Source organism: Acipenser ruthenus, chromosome 3 (genome assembly GCF_902713425.1).
Source record: "Acipenser ruthenus chromosome 3, fAciRut3.2 maternal haplotype, whole genome shotgun sequence".
In the NCBI taxonomy this organism is placed as follows: domain Eukaryota; kingdom Metazoa; phylum Chordata; class Actinopteri; order Acipenseriformes; family Acipenseridae; genus Acipenser; species Acipenser ruthenus.
Window position 1 is genome coordinate 51860769 of NC_081191.1, and position 17451 is coordinate 51878219.

Here is a 17451-nt window from a genome sequence, read left to right on the forward strand (position 1 = left end):
AGAAAGCAAAAGAAAAAATTCACCCATATGCTGACTGCAAATGTTTTATACTGAAGCGTAGCATTTTCTTGAAACTATAGTATAAGTAACCTCAAGTACACATTTGTAAAATTGTTTTGCAAAGGTAGCATACTGTAGCGTCGCATAAAAACAAAAGCAGGCTCACACACAGTCAGTTTTCTGTCCTCAAATCCATGGTTTATTAACATAAACCAAAACTGAGAACCATTTTCAGTCGTGGTCCTCGCAAGAATAATAAAATTAATGAAATATGTAAATCTACTGTTACCCTGTTACTCTATTCGCTCTTTTTTTGACTCTGCTCTCATCTCTGCTCCAACTACTACTACACCTCACCCTACATGCGCTGCCACCCCCGCTCACACACACACTTTTATACTCCAATCGCCTGCTAGCATCCAACAATAGCTAACCCCAGCCCTGGCTAATGTCCCAGGACTGGACGCATGTTCAGGATTGGTGGACCCGGACAGGCGGACATCTGCATGGAAGCGCAGAATAAGAGAAACACATCACAAACAAATGGAACAGACAATAGGTACTGCTGCGGTGCAAATCCTTGGATCGTTACACACCTCCCCCCTCAAAGTCCAGAAAAAAACCCGGTATTCGAGGCCTTGAGAACGATGGTGGTCCTGGGTTCCCAGTAGCCACGGCTGACCGAGCTGACCTGCTGCAGTGCAAATCCCTTGGTTGTTACAATACTTAGAATTATTGTTATTGGTAGGAAAGCTTGTATGTACTGTTGCTACTGTAAGATCCAATTGTAAGTGACTCTGCAGCAGCAACTGTAGATGCATAATTCACTCCCTAGTCTCTGTAAGTCTCTTTGGATAAAAGAGTCTGCTAAATGACTAATGAATAATAATAATAATAATAATAATAATAATAATAATAATAATAATAATAATAATTGATCTATATTTACATTTTCCTTGGGATCATTTTAAAATATATCAGATACAATGGATATGAAATGGTATGATAGTTTGATCATAGAAGCACTCATCAAATGTTGCTACCTTGCTACCTTCAATAAAGAATTGCCAAGGTATGAAAATTTGACAACTGTTCTCCAGCCATCAAATTTTACTACCTTCAATAAAGAACATTATCAAAGTATGATATATTTTAGCCATCTATCAATTGGTAGACCTAGAACAATTACCTAAATACTGCATTACATTTTCACAACATGCAGGATTTGGTATATATGGGAACTATATTATTATTATTATTATTATTATTATTATTATTATTAATACAGCTATTTGCCTGGCGTGAGTTCCAATACCATTTGTCATGTTGTTGATATTAGTTTGAAAATAAGTAATGTTAATTATATATTACATTATTTTAGTTATGCGATATAATTTTTAGAATATATTTAAACTACTCTCTATTGGCCAAGTAGAGGACTCTGTTACTTGTCATATTTTGCTACCTGTAGCAAATTTTGTTGAAAGGCAAAAATGGACGTTACACTGGTCTCTATATCTAGAGAATGCCATATCCAATTGATATAACTTACTAAGGACTTTCTTTAGCACGTTCCAAAACGGGCAAATACATATGTTTTAACTTTAAACCTTATATTAAGTACACGGTAACTACTTTTGAAACATTACATTTCAACAGTAAGGCGTGTTAAACTATATTTTTACACTGTTAAGCAATGGATAAATAAAAGCTGAACTGGCTAACACTTCGTGATAATGTTCAAGAGCAGCTGAAATAATGTGATAGTCAGGGGATGAGCTGCCAGCGAAGTATTGCAACAATTTACAAGACGATAAACAAAGCCACGTGTTGTGAAAGTAATTCCAAAAGAGGCGGCGCTGTACATATTTCCGGTAACAAAATCAGCTGATATAAGTACAGCTGCAGGGACAACCAGCGAAAAACCAGAAAGTCTGTGTCAGAAAAGAAAAGAAAAGAAAATAATTTGTAGTTTAAGTTTTATTAAATATTATAAAAGTTTGAAAATGCCATTTCTAGGACAAGACTGGAGATCGCCTGGTCAGTGCTGGGTTAAAACAAACGATGGATGGAAAAAATACTCGGATGAAAAAAAGAACAATGTTGCTGACTTCAGGTTGGTGTAAAATAATATGTTGTTGAATATCCATCTTGGTCAAAGCGATGGCGCACTAGCCGATATGCTGTTTTATCAATGTATCAAATGTTAACACAAAGGGAACCAACGACTCGGAGTCAAATAGTGTCTCATTCAAGTGGAACTATTGCACTGTGCTATTAAATCTGGGAAACTAAAACTAACTTTCTTATATAGTATTATTAGCTTTTCTTTTAGGTCAAATAACACAGACATTAAGTTATTCAACAACCATTACATAAACAAACAAATAATATAATGCATCAGATTTCCATTTGACTGAAACAATTATTTTTTTGGTTTGTTTGATTTGTTTTTAGGAATGTGTAGCCGTATATTAATAGTCGACTTCCAGGTGTTGATAATAATTAGTTCGGGAGCACAGCTGAGGTCACACGATTTAAAGGTCTTTATGGAAACTACTAGACGGTACATGTTATACCCGGTTTACTCCATTGTTTTTACTGTCGTGAATGTTTGTTATTGTGTTTTTGTTATTGCAATGTAAGGACAATGGTGCATATCCTTGCGACATAGTGTATGGTACACTATTCTGTTATAAAGTGTCTCTTTGGCATGCGTTTACTACTTTGATTGGATATTTCATTGTTTTCCCGTAATAGGATGGTGCATACACTTTGTTTTTTCAGGGACTTCTTACAATATAGCATTATATCTGCAATCCTACAATAGCAAAACCAAGAGATTGATTTGATCACCCTAAAACCTGCCAAGATAAGCCACATCTGGATCTATTTAGAGCATGTTACAGCACTGGGGAATAATCAGCCTCCTATCTGGAGTTTTCCTGGGATTAAGCCTTAAAATAACTGGTTGTAAGACAGGTGAATTTCCTAGGGATGTAAAATGCTCTAAAAATCCAGCTGTTGCCTATACCTGCAGCTTGACCACACATTTCAGTAAAGTATACTTGTTTGATTTTCCTACCCAATGCAAATTCTGAAAGTAAACCACCACCTGTAGTGAACCACACCCCAACATGCTTTGCTTTGCAAACATAGCATGCAGTTAATTTAAAATAGTGAAATCTGTATATTTTATATATGTGTGTTTATATACCATTTTAATTTATTTTCTGGTTTAGTCAAAGCTTTAATCTATTCAAGATAGTAAATTGCAGTTATTCAGTTTTGATTGCTCGGTAAAGCTGTGTTCTGCAAACTATTCATCCTTGTCCTATAAATAGTGCTGCCAGAGACAGGATTAATAGACATCTGCTGGGTTTAGCAAACTGAAAATTGTGTTCAGAAATCAGTGACCGCTAAGATTTGCGTTGGAGTGTGCTGCCTGGCAGGCAATCGGGTGGTGTTTAGTTTGTGAGCACTGTTGAGTAACATGTGTTTTATATGCTTTTTGTCATGAGGTTTCGTCTAATGGAAAAGTACTTGAACCCTTTCAATATGGTTTATTTTAATGATCTAGTCAGGCGGTGAAACTAAATACTTTCACCCTTTGACTTTGAATACATTAATACTACTGTTATTGTACACTTACTTACCTACATGCAAGTGCAATAAAAAACAATGTGAAAATAATGTGCATTTCAGGGTGAGATCCACCACAGTTTTTAGATCATTAAGGGGTTAATAACCAAGGCTTTTAAATAGGTTTCTTATTGTGTAACAAGGCTCATATATAATTATTTTTTAGTTTTCCAGTTATTGGCACTTTTGATGGGTGACGCTCACTATCCTTCCACAATACTGTAGATTAACTCTGTGCACCTGTCATTAACATCCCACCCCAAAGTCCTACAGGTTGTGCAGACATGGGAGTTTCATGTTTCAGGTGCAGTATGTTGCAAGGAGTGGTGGCAGTTTAAATGAATGTCACCAGAATCAAAGTGAAAATAAACACTCCTCAGAAAAATTGGAAGAATTTTAAATGCCTAGGATAAAAGCATTGAATTTCACTGGCATGCCTGTTACTGATGAGGTTTACATTATGACAGTAAACCATCCCTCTTTATAAATGAGAAAGTTGCAGAACAACATTTAGCAGTATTATTGTTTATGAAAGATGTCAGATGTACAAAACTTTTCAGATTTTTGGGGAGAAATATGGTAAGTGTAGGGTTCCATTAGTCATTCATCTTCTCTTTTTCCAGCTTCTGCAAGGCAGAGGAGTATTACAAAGAAAATATTTTCCTTGCTATAAATTATGATGCAGCAGTCAAGAAGAGAAAGAAGGACCATCTGAACAACAACACAAAGATTCCATGTAAGAGTCACTTTACATGCCCTACAAAGTGGTGATTTATTGATTTAATTAAAACTGGATTATTATTTATATATGTTAAGGTTATAATCTAGATTGCATATCTGTCTTGTGTATTAGTCCAAAAACTAGTCAGGCTGCATATCCCAAATAAAATCATAAAAATCAAGCCCCCAAAAATCTTCTGCCCTAAGTGGAATAAACTGGTTTTGTCCAATAGTCTGTACTGTAGCCTTTTAGCATACACAGGTCTTGAGAAGTGATTTCCTTGAACCATACACCTTCAACTAAACTTGAAACATGCCAATAAAATTGTAAAATAAACCAAATAAAACATCTACAGTTAGTTCTATTTTAATGATCCAAACCACTTTGGCCATTAAATCTGCTTGGTATGTACAGTGGCTTCAGTATTTCAATTTGTTCCCCTCCAGATTTCCATCGGGATAAGTGGATATATGTGCACAAAGGAAGCACCAAAGAGGTAAAATATTTCTTTCTGAAAATGTTACGGCTTGTAAGGAAATGTACATATTAACTGACCGTGCAAAACATGTTTTTTCTTCATTTTCTTTCCAGCGACATGGCTATTGCACCTTGGGAGAAGCATTCAACCGGTTAGATTTTTCCAGTGCTATTTTGGATTCCAGACGATTTAATTATGTAGTTAGGGTAAGTTAATGTAATACTGTAGCTTCAATCATGGTATTAGGCCTTGATTTGATTGACACTTAAAATATGCCTGTTTTTTGGCCATGCTTCTAAAAACAATGTGAGGACATTGTGTAATACCTGTTGCCAACTAAAGTCCTTACGCCTGTCAAAGACCCCAAGCATCACTGTGCAGTAGTGCCAGTACAACTGCAGTTTTTGTGGGCTGCCTGGCAGCTGTCACTGCTTTTTACTTTTAAGTTGGCATCAATGTAACACACCTTCACATGACCAGGCGAATCATAACAAAATAAAAACTCACCACACACTCCTTTCACGCTTCAGATAAAACACTCAAAATAGATTTCATGTTGTAGTTATCGCAATTTAATGTGTTGTTTTTAGCATTGTATGAGCACCAAACCCTGATTTGAGCGCTTGCAATGGATAACTTTTGGACAATTGCTACTCATCAGATAAGGGATTCCATAAGGAATCATTTACTGACTGTTTATTAACATGAAACACTATTCCAAGATGTTTTTACATACACTTAGTGCCACTAATGGTGAATGTCAGGCACAAAGAAACCCGAGTCGGATGAACTGATCTGTTGATGCTTAGTGCAACAGAGAGATAAATGGGAACAGGAGGATCAGTGAATGTATCAGGCTCTGGGGCCATTTTGCAGGGGTGCTGATGATGATCACATGTTAAACAGTGTTGAGCAACAGGCTAAGTGGGAGGCGCAGTGTTTCTCCATGATGTAATTTTATCGGATCCGAAGTGCCAATGGCTCTACAGTTACATTCCACTCGTGCTTCTCTCTTACTGCTGTAGCTTGTGACTCTAACCTCGACAATGTCAGAATGATTGGAATCGCCCTCCCCCAAGGATCCATTCACAACACTTGACATTATTTACTGTTGCTTAGTGGATACAATAATACACGTTTCCATCTTTTTAATTGTATTTTTTAAAGTTTGATCAGTTTTGTTTGTGTGCAAATCGATTTGTATTTTAATCTGGCATTCTTATAAATATAATACAGAATAGGCAAAGTCAAGGTTCTTTTGAGGAATAGTCCCTGTCTTTAATTGGTATTAGAACTTGAAAACACAAATATATTGGCACTGTGCCAAAAGATTTTCCCTGCTGATCTGAGCTCCTGTGAAACCATGTTGTGAAATGTATTGGGCCTCCTTGCTTAGTTTTGTAAGTCAGGAACTATCTAAACAACCATACAAGACTAACTTTCACTTAAGAAAAAGCAGGACTGGAAGCATAAGAATAACTTTTTTTAATGGTCACTGTGACAGGGTAGCGTCAAGGCGCAAGATGATACTGACAGGAAAGAGACCCAGACAAAAGTGTTACACGCGAGCACGCATTTATTAAACAAACACAAAAACTGGAACAAAGTAAACACAGCACAAGGACCAAAATAAAAGAACAAAATAACAAAACACGTGTAGGCTGGACATTAGCCTTCATGACACTGTTACAAAAATCACCCCACCCCCACACACAAAGGTGCTTCCTTTTATGCTTGTGGCCACTCCCCAATTAGCATCAATTACCTAATTGGAGAATGGCCACACCTGTGATACCTAGCAGGGACAGATTTAACCCCATCCCCGCCAACCTTGCATTCCAACATACGCACTATTTACAGCAGCAGGGCTTCTTGCCCTGCCACAGTGACCAAGCATTATTGTATATGGTTATACATTGAAGGCCTAGTCAATTATTTTTTCACCCTAATTTATCAACATTTGTCACTCTAAGAATCGGGCAAACATATTTAAATGATTTTGGGTAGGCTTTTTATGTATAATAGTTTGCTACATTTAAGAGCAAAGTCTTAAATTGGTTAAATGTAGTCCACTTTATGTGTATCAATTAATTTTCATTTTTACTGACACAGTAATGAAATGGATGTGTTTAGTAATCAATTTAAGCAGTTGTATTCTGTACATTTTATGAAAATGTTTCTCTGTATTTGATTTTTTTGTACCACTGGATCACTGTGTTTCTTGTTTACTGTAAACAGTATATTTTTGTTCTTTAGTACATACTCGGTAACTTTTCTGTGTTTTAATAGACTTGGTTTTGTTATTCTGTCTGGTATATTTCTCCAGTCATGTCTTACTGGCAAGTACTAAAAGTGTTTATCCTTGAAAGCTGACGGCTTTTGATTTGTATCCTCCTCCTAGCTGCTAGAGCTGATTGCAAAGTCCCAGCTAACGTCACTAAGTGGAATTGCACAGAAGAACTACATGAACATTCTGGAAAAAGTCGTTCTGAAAGGTTAGCACTGAATGTTGCCCTCATAACAGCAGGCGAGACAAAAAGCAGATGCCTTCTTGAGCTAACCTGGAATCTGTTAGAAACATAGCTTATTATAAGGGGTTGTTTAGCACTGAGGAATATTATTACCATCAATGGAAAATGGATGTGCCACACATTGTAAACCAATGTGTTCCCATGATGTAAACAAAGAAGAGAGTTGTTTAATAATTTACAATCTACTGCTAAACAAGACTTGGTAGGGGAATGGTCTGTTGTGTTTAAGGGCTTTAAAGCACACACAGCCATACAAAACAAAATAAATGTCAGGAATCCCCACAATTGTAAATACAAAGCTATCGGTAACCTGAATCCACTCTATGTAAAATGTAAGTTTGACAGCAGACATACAGACAAGTCTCTGCATTCCCCTTCATTATATTGATATATTGTGCTATGGAATGTCAAAACCTAGATTTTGGTTAAGAAAAGTAAATATGGACAGAGGTAGATATGGCTCCCCATATACCCCTCCCCCCCCCCCCCCCTGTGATACTACTGTAAAATGTCTGACATAATGATGCCTTCATATTAAGCAAATTGTTTGCTAAAAATGGCCCTCACAATTGGAAAAGTAGGTCTCTAGATATATACAAAACCTCCACAATACCCTATGACAAGATCTATAAGGAGAAACTTTTTTTAAACATATATAAGGAGAAACTTTTTTAAATATATATATATATATATATATATATATATATATATAAAACCAAATACAACAGTTGCTTACACTTGAGCTTCTCTCTTACTACTGTAGCTTGAACTCTAACCTCCTTAATGTTTGTGTGTAAATCTATTTGTCTTTTGACTTGAAATTCTTCTAAAATCTAATACAGAAGAGGGCAAGTCAAGGTTCTTTTGAGGAATAGTCCCTGTCTTTAATTGGTATTACAGCTTGAAAACAGTGTAAAGTTTACAGCAACAGACATTTGTGCTGTGCCAAAAACTTTTCCCTACTGATCTGAGCACCTATGAAGATATATTGTAGAATGTTTTTGACCTCTTTCCCTAGTTTTATAACTCACAAACTATCTACACAACCATACTAAATGTCACTTAAGAAAAACATGAAATAACCATTTTTAACTATTCATTTTAAAGTTCTTGAAGATCAGCAGAACATCCGTCTGATTAAGGAACTCCTGCAGTCCCTCTACACATCCCTCTGTGTCCTGGTACAAGACATGGGCAAGTCTGTGCTGGTGGGAAACATTAACATGTGGGTTCATCGGATGGAAAATATACTGCATTGGCAGCAGCAACTGAACAACATCCAGATAAGCAAGGTAAAATACTAAACAGTTAGATCCAAAATGGAAAATTACCTATATGGTAACAATATCCTGGGAGACAGTCAGCATGGTTTTAGGAAAGGGAGATCGTGTCTAACTAACCTACTTGACTTTTTGGAGGATGCAACATCGACAATGGATAATACGACATGGTTTATTTAGATTTCCAGAAAGCTTTTGACAAAGTCCCACAAAAGATTAATTCTCAAACTGAACACAGTAGGGATTCAAGGAAATGCATGCACATGGATTAGGGAGTGGTTAACATGTAGAAAACAAAGTACTGATTAGAGGAGAAACCTCAAAATGGAGCGAGGTAACCAGTGGTGTACCACAGGGATCAGTATTAGGTCCTCTGCTATTCCTAATCTACATTAATGATTTAGATTCTGGTATAGTAAGCAAACTTGTTCAATTTGCAGATGACACAAAAATAGGAGGAGTGGCAAACACTGTTGCAGCAGCAAAGGTCAGCATTCAGAACTGGGCAGACACATGGCAAATGATATTTAATAGAGAAAAGTGTAAAGTACTGCATGCAGGCAATGAAAATGTGCATTATAAATATCATATGGGAGATAGTGAAATTGAAGAAGGGAACTATGAAAAAGACCTAGGAGTTTATGTTGACTCAGAAATGTCTTCATCTAGACAATGTGGGGAAGCTATAAAAAAGGCCAACAAGATGCTCAGATATGTTGTGAGAAGTGTTGAATTTAAATCAAGGGAAGTAATGTTAAAACTTTACAATGCGTTAGAATATTGTGTTCAGTTCTGGTCACCTCGTTACAAAAAGGATATTGCTGCTCTAGAAAGAGAGCAAAGAAGAGCGACCAGAATTATCCCGGGTTTAAAAGGCATGTCGTATGCAGACAGGCTAAAAGAACTGAATCTAATCGGTCTTGAACAAAGAAGACTACGTGGTGATCTGATTCAAGTATTCGATGTCGACCCAGGGGACTTTTTTGACCTGAAAAAAGAAACAAGGACCAGGGGTCACAAATGTAGATTAGATAAAAGAACATTCGGAACAGAAAATAAGAGGCACTTTTTTACACAGAGAATTGTGAGGGTCTGGAACCAACTCCCCAGTAATGTTGAAGCTGACACCCTGGGATACTTCAGAAGCTGCTTGATGAGATTCTGGGATCAATAAGCTACTAACAACCAAACGAGCAAGATGAGCTGAATGGCCTCCTCTCGTTTGTAAACTTTCTTATGTTCTTATTCTGTAAAATGTCACAGGCCAATAACAAAAACATTACTTTGTTTGCATTCTCAGCCTTCCTCAAAGGGGATGACCCTCATTGACCTCCCAATGTGTTTACAACTGAACATCATGCAGAGGCTATCTGATGGGAGGGACATTGTCAGTCTGGGACAGGCATCACCGACACTGAATTTGCTCTGTGAAGACAGGCTTCTGTGGAAAAATCTCTGCCAGTACCACTTCTCTGACCGACAGGTGTGGGCAATAGGCAATTACAACAGTCTGTCCTAAGTGCCCTTTTGTTTGGATACAAAACATAAAATTCAATTAACTTTCTGGCAAGCTTTTAAAAAAAAAAAAAAAAAAAGAAAAGCCTTTTAAGTTTATCTGTGTGAGTTCAAATGTTGTAAATGTAAGTCTAGTTTTAACAGCTTTTATAGTATCTACAAGAAGTGTGTGTAATATATATTACAGTGCCTTGCAAAAGTATTCAGACCCCTGACCAATTCTCTAATATTACTGAATTACAAATGGTACATTGAAATTTCGTTCTGTTTGATATTTTATTTTAAAACACTGAAACTCAAAATCAATTATTGTAAGGTGACATTGGTTTTATGTTGGGAAATATTTTTAAGAAAAATAAAAAACTGAAATATCTTGCTTGCATAAGTATTCAACCCCCAGACATTAATATTTGGTAGAGCCACCTTTTGCTGCAATAACAGCTTTAAGTCTTTTGGGGTAAGTATGTACCAGCTTTGCACACAGTGTCGGAGTGATTTTGGCCCATTCTTCTTGGCACATTTGCTCCAGGTTGTTCAGGTTGGTTGGACGACGCTTGCGGACCGCAATTTTCAAATAGTGCCACAGATTCTCAATGGGATTGAGATCAGGACTTTGACTGGGCCACTGTAGGACATTCACCTTTTTGTTCTTGAGCCACTCCAATGTTGCTTTGGACTTATGCTTGGGATCATTGTCCTGCTGAAAGGTGAATTTCCTCCCAAGCTTCAGTGTTTTTTAGCGGACTGAAGCAGGTTCTCTTGCAGTATGTCCCTGTATTTTGCTCCATCCATTCTTCCTTCAATTTTAACAAGATGCCCAGTCCCTGCTGATGAGAAGCATCCCCACAGCATGATGCTGCCACCACCATACTTCACTGGGATGGTGTGTCTTGAGGCATGGGCAGTGTTAGGTTTGCGCCACACATAGCGCTTTGAATTTTGGCCAAAAAGCTCTATCTTGGTCTCATCTGACCACAAAACCTTTTCCCACATCACAGCTGGGTCACTCTCATGCTTTCTGGCAAACTCCAGACGTGCTTTCAGATGGTACTTTTTGAGTAACGGCTTCTTTCTCGCCACCCTTCCATACAGGCCAGTGTTATGCAGAGCTCTTGATATGGTTGACTGGTGCACCATTACTCCACTCCCAGCCACTGAACTCTGTAGCTCCTTCAAAGTGATTGTTGGCCTCTCTGTGGCTTCTCTCACAAGTCTCCTTCTTGTTTGAGTGCTGAGTTTTGAGGGACGGACTTTTCTTGGCAGTACCTGGGTGGTGTGATGCAGCTTCCACTTCCTGATTATTGATCCAACTGTGCTCACTGGGATATCCAAACACTTGGATATTATTCTGTACCCTTTCCCTAATCTATGCATTTGTATTACGTCTGTAGAATGCTCTTTGGTCTTCATTTTCCTTCAGATTCACAGCCTGACCAATGATCCTTCAACAGAGGGTGTTTTTATCCAGAAAATGTGATAGCAACTTTAATGGTTCACAGGTGGAGGCCAATGGTAAGGTAATTGTGTCCTCACTAGGGCAATTTCTTTCATCGGTGTAAACTGGGAGCTTCCACAGCACAGGGGTTGAATACTTATGCAGCAAGATATTTCAGTTTTTTATTTCTTAAATATTTCCCAACATAAAACCAATGTCACCTTACAATAATTGATTTTGAGTTTCAGTGTTTTAAAATAAAATATCAAACAGATATAAATACTTTTTTTTTTTTTTTTTAAATGTACACGATTTTTTAAAAAATATTTGATTTTCAGGACGTTTCGGGCAAAAGCGAGGAAACGTGTGTGTTTTTGGGAAATTGTGGCTTTCCACAAGATCTTCACTAAAGCTAAATCCCGCATTTCAAATATGAATAGAGAAAATGCTTTATATAATAACAATATACAACACACAGATGATAGAATCCCTCTGGTCCTCACTTACCACCCTACCAACAGAAAGATACAGACAATTGTGCAAAAAAAAAAAAAACAATTTTACAACAAGACCCATCTACAGTGCCTATTTTCAAGACCCCCCCCCCCTTGATGTCATATAAAAGAGACAAGAATATAAGAGAAGATGTGGTACACAGTGCTATTCGTCCTTCTGGGGAACCTTTGAAAGGCACATATCCATGTAATAGACAACGATGTAATACCTGTAAATACATTCATTCTGAAACAGAGATTAGAGGCATTAAATCTTCATTCAACATTCATGAAAATTTTACATGTACCTCTGAAGGAATAGTCTACTGCATTATCTGCAAGAAATGCAACAAATTATATATTGGGGAAACTAAAAGGCGTTTAGCAGACCGGTTTGTAGAACACTTAAGCATTTGCATTAACACCATTGCATTTCCAGTAGCCCGTCACTTCAACAGTGATGATCACACTGCTGAAGACATCACAGTCTGTGTGATCAATCAGTGCTATGGAACAACTGTTGCTCGGAAACAAAGAGTTGATCTTCAAACTGGGAACTTTGGAACCTCTTGGAATGAACATTTTATTCTAATAATCATGACATCATCCACAGAATGTTTGTATAATTACAATTCTTGAATAACAACAAGTTTACTGCACTGTGTTTACTTTACTTTTCTTTTTAAACAGCTGAAGGGCTTTTGCCCAAAACATCCTGAAAATAAAATATTTTTTAATCTTTTCAAATGTGTACATTTAAATATATATAATAAATATATATGTGTGTGTGTAATATATATATATATATATATATATATATATATATATATATATATATATATATATATGCATGTGAAATAAAGTAGCTATTGGATATAATACGTTTTATATTGTTCTTTGTTTCCACAGATCCGCAAACGTTTAATAATGTCTGACAAGGGACACCAGGACTGGAAGAAGATGTATTTCAAGCTGTTGAGATGTTACCCAAGAAAGGAGCAGTACGTTGACACGCTGCAGTTCTGTACACACTGCCACATCCTTTTCTGGAAGGTAAGGGTTTTTTATTTTATTTCATGTTTTTTAATATGGGACTGCTATAGCTGAGTTTGAACACAGTTGGGAGATAATGACAGCTAAGTGATAGACATGTTAAGGAGGGGGATTCGTTTTCTAGAACTATTGCATGCTGACACTGAAATCAAAACATGATTCTTAAGAATAGAGCCAACATATTGTGATTTGTTTATTATTAATGTGGTTTATAGCTTATGAAAATACTGCATAAAACTCCTTTCTTACACTTCCATATTCACTATATAGGTCTCACATTTGAAGTTCTGAAAGAAAGGCATGCTTTTGGTTCCTACCAAACACGTTGAGATATGATTTACAGTTAGTACACAATGTATTATTAGATTTATTTTCTCTGTCAAGTTCTATTTTATGGGTATTGTACAATACAATTAAACAGTCACAAATTGACTGCATTAGAATTAATCATCCAGTTAATTAATGTGTATTCAATTTTCCCTCTCAAGGACACAGACCACCCCTGTACAGCCAACAATACAGAGAGCTGCTGCATCCCTATCTCACCACAGGGCTTCATCAACCTGTTCAAATTCTAAACTACACAAGAACTCTGAGAGCAATTGAGACCATTGATTTGTACATATTTGTATACAGTGCAGTGTATTAGTGGGTGTCTCGAGTCACACCGGAAGAACATGATGCTTTAAAGAACGAATGTTATTATTCCTAATGTTTTAAGACGTACGTGGAATCCATGTCATTGAATATTGTTTAGAAAACAAACTGTAGCACTAAATCAACTTCAAATGAGGATCCAAATGAAAATATTTATTTAGTTTATGTACTGTCACTTTAAAAAAAAGAAATGCCTTAGGCTTAAAGGAAACCAAAAAGAAACCTAACGGAATTGTGGTCATAATGTAAAATATGTTTGGCTACCTTTAATCATGTTAAGCATGTATTTCTCGCTCTCTTTTTTTGTCAAGTCTGTCATAAAAAAAATTGCAAGAGAAAATACACTTGACATGATTAGACACTGTGAACATTAATAAGAATACTATGTCATTAAATGTAAGTTTAAAAAAAAAGACAAAGCTGATATTAACGTATTTAATCTGTATATTTAGACTGATTTGTGGTTTAAACATATTTTTTTCACTGACTTTTAGTTCTGAAATTATTAGCGTAATTGATACTAAAACATTCTAATAACTTACAATTCTACATTACATAAATCTACAAGAAATTCTTTGCATAATGTAGAGGCAATCGCAGATAGAAATCTAAACCAGAGTATTAGATTTAAGCATGTTTTTTTTGTTTTGTTTTGTTTTTTTTTGTGGAAAAGCTGGACCCTGTGTGGAGTACATCTGCCATGGACTTTCCAGTTTAACGGTTTTATGTGAATTTAAAAAAATAGTAGTAATACTAATAATACTGGTTATAATACTGACTCGGGTCAGAGCATGATACTTTATTTTAAAACTGTATTTGTATGTAAACTTCTTTTTTCACTTTTCTACATCTTTTAAACTTTTTACAAAGGCAGAATGTTCAGTTTTCAATCTACATTTTTTTATTTTAACTTTGAAGTGAGTCATATTAAATGTATTATTGAGCAACAGCATGTGAGTAGCAGAGATTACGTTAATTAGCTGCATGATTTTGTGATTATTATTAGGGGTAATTAACCAAGTGGTTAGTGTAATTAAGGGTGGCACTCTAGTGCAGGGGTGGCCAATCATGGTCTTGGAAGTCCATTTCACTCCAGGATTAACAGGTAAAAAAAGATAATGAACTACTTCAGAATCAGGACTGGAAGGGCAAACTTTGGCCACCACTGGACTAGTGTTTAGTCAGCTGTGACTAGCCTTGATGCTTAAATTCCCTCTTGGGAGATATTATTGGGTTTAACATCTAAAATGTAGTTTTATTTCAAACATTTAATGATTATGGAATCCTCTGACTTGCCAGTATATCATTTTGTATTTTATTTGGAAGTGGTTCGTTTAAGTTTGCGTGTTGTACAAGAACAATGTCTAAAAGTACAAGATGGTTTTAAATATTTTCTGAATAATATTCTAATACAAAATGGTAATTTGTTTTCATTTTGCAATAAATTATAACATTTTTCCTCTAAATTTTTGTTTCTCTTTATTCTTTTAAAATAAACTGGCTAATTACATAAAAACTACTGAACTATGTATGATAGCACTTTGTCACTATCTTTTTATTTTGTTATTTGGCCCTGTATTTTAAAATAAGAACAAAATGTACATACAAGAGTTGTCTGGTTCCTAGTGGCTGATTGATCCTAAAACTTTATCAAGACTGATCTTCAGCATTGACAACGTGGCTTGGAACTCCTTGCATACCACCACTGTATATATCCTACCATTTGGCCTTTGCCAATTTAAATTTTCTAAACAAAATAAAACTAAATGAGCATTACTTTGTGGCTTCCCAGGTGCAAAATGATCAATTACCTTGCCCCATCTTTATAATTTTGTGGACATTGTGTGTGTGTGTGTGTGTAAGATTTTTTTGCTTGTTAAAGAGCCCATGTTTTATTTAAGTTAACAAATCCGATGTTATTGTATAATAAAGAACTACCATTGTTGTACAACTGTTATCTCATTGTCTAAAATCTGGATAAAATGGATGCTGTGGGATTCAGCATGGACATAATAAAACCACCAAACTTTGACATGAAAAAAGATGCATTTACTTACTTGTCAGTCACATGTTTAGAACAAAATACTCAAGCCAATTAAGCACTCTTACCATAACATATTTAACAGTAAATACAAATAAATCTCCTATTACATATATTTTTAAATGTATTATGTTTGCATCAATAATTCCTATAATATTTTAATTTGCTTAATTTTTTCCATAACTAATTAGGGTCCAGATATTTTACAGTGTTGTGTTGTGTCTTCTCCTTGGCCCCGGGTTCCTGAAGCCCAGGTGTTAAATCTGGACAAAGAAAACAACGGTGAATCAATATGGGTCAGAATAATGGACAAAAATTCAAAGGGAATTTAGACGCCGAGGAAAATAATCTGTTATACAATGACATTAGAAATGCGTGTAGAAAAGGAGACGCCATACTAATGGGGGATTTCAACTTCCCCCATATAAAATGGGAAAACCCGGTGGGGAGCACGACGGACAAGATTGAAATGGTGGAAATGACAAATGACTGCTTCCTAACACAATTTGTCAAGGCACCGACTAGAGGGGAGGCATGCCTTGATTTAGTCTTTTCAAATAATGAAGACAGAATAACTAAAACAGGTCAGAGAGCCATTGGCAAACTCAGACCACAACATGGTCTCATTTGAAGTGTTTTTTTAAAATCCCCAAAGTAATGACTAAAGCTAAGGTTTACAATTTTAGACAAGCAAACTATGAAGGTATGAAACAGAGACTAACAGAAGTGGATTGGAGTAAAATAGAGAAAACATCAACAGAAAAAGGATGGCTGTTTTTTAAAACTGTAGTACTGGAGGCACAAAACAATTACATCCCAAAAGTAGACAAATCTAAAACAAAATGGCCAAAATCGTTTAATAGATCAATTAAAAAAAATATGCAGCAAAAAAAGGCACTTTACAAAGCTTTTTACAAAGGAGGACACGAACAACATGCCCCACATGTCGACCTGTTCCTATCCAATTTTAAATAACTTTAGCATAACAGAGGCAGAAGTGTTAAAGGGACTAGGAGCTCTTAAAATAAACAAATCCCCTGGGCCAGATAAGATCCTCCCAATAGTACTCAAAGAAATGAAAGAAGTTATTTACAAACCACTAACTAAGATCATGCAACAGTCTCTTGACACAGGGGTTGTACTGCAGACTGGAAAATTGCATACGTAATACCGATCCACAAAAAGGGAGACAAAACCGAACCAGGTAACTACAGACCAATAAGCCTTCTATTATATGTAAACTTATGGAAACTATAATAAGATAAAAAATGGAAAAATACCTATATAGTAACAATATCCTGGGAGACAGTCAGTAGAGATTCAAGGAAATGCATGCACATGGGTTAGGGAGTGGTTAACATGTAGAAAACAGAAAGTACTGATTAGAGAGGAAAACCTCAAAATGGAGCAAGGTAACCAGTGGTGTACCACAGGGATTAGTATTAGGTCCTCTGCTATTCCTAAACTTGTTAAATTTGCAGACGACACAAAAATAGGAGGAGTGGCAAACACTGTTGCAGCAGCAAAGGTCATTCAAAATGATCTAGACAGCATTCAGAACTGGGCAGACACATGGCAAATGACATTTAATAGAGAAAATTGTA

The 17451-nt window shown here is 36.1% G+C and overlaps 1 protein-coding gene across 1 annotated transcript; it reads left to right on the forward strand.

The window, feature by feature from the left end:
• The first annotated feature begins 1868 nt into the window (after positions 1-1868).
• On the forward strand, positions 1869-15757 carry fbxo32 (F-box protein 32). Its single transcript, XM_034058230.3, has 9 exons — positions 1869-2116; positions 4266-4378; positions 4810-4859; positions 4955-5047; positions 7243-7336; positions 8480-8664; positions 9953-10135; positions 13006-13149; positions 13638-15757. The coding sequence occupies exons 1-9, from the start codon at positions 2007-2009 to the stop codon at positions 13725-13727; spliced, it is 1062 nt and encodes a 353-aa protein (XP_033914121.1). The 5' UTR covers positions 1869-2006; the 3' UTR covers positions 13728-15757.
• Positions 15758-17451: the final 1694 nt, after the last annotated feature.

Excerpts from the sequence above, each read along its gene's own strand:
- fbxo32 (XM_034058230.3), top strand. The coding sequence starts at position 2,007 with ATGCCATTTCTAGGACAAGACTGGAGATCGCCTGGTCAGTGCTGGGTT. Across the intron at positions 2,117-4,265 it reads AACAATGTTGCTGACTTCAG|CTTCTGCAAGGCAGAGGAGT; the intron begins GTTGGTGTAAAA and ends CTCTTTTTCCAG. Across the intron at positions 13,150-13,637 it reads GCCACATCCTTTTCTGGAAG|GACACAGACCACCCCTGTAC; the intron begins GTAAGGGTTTTT and ends TTCCCTCTCAAG.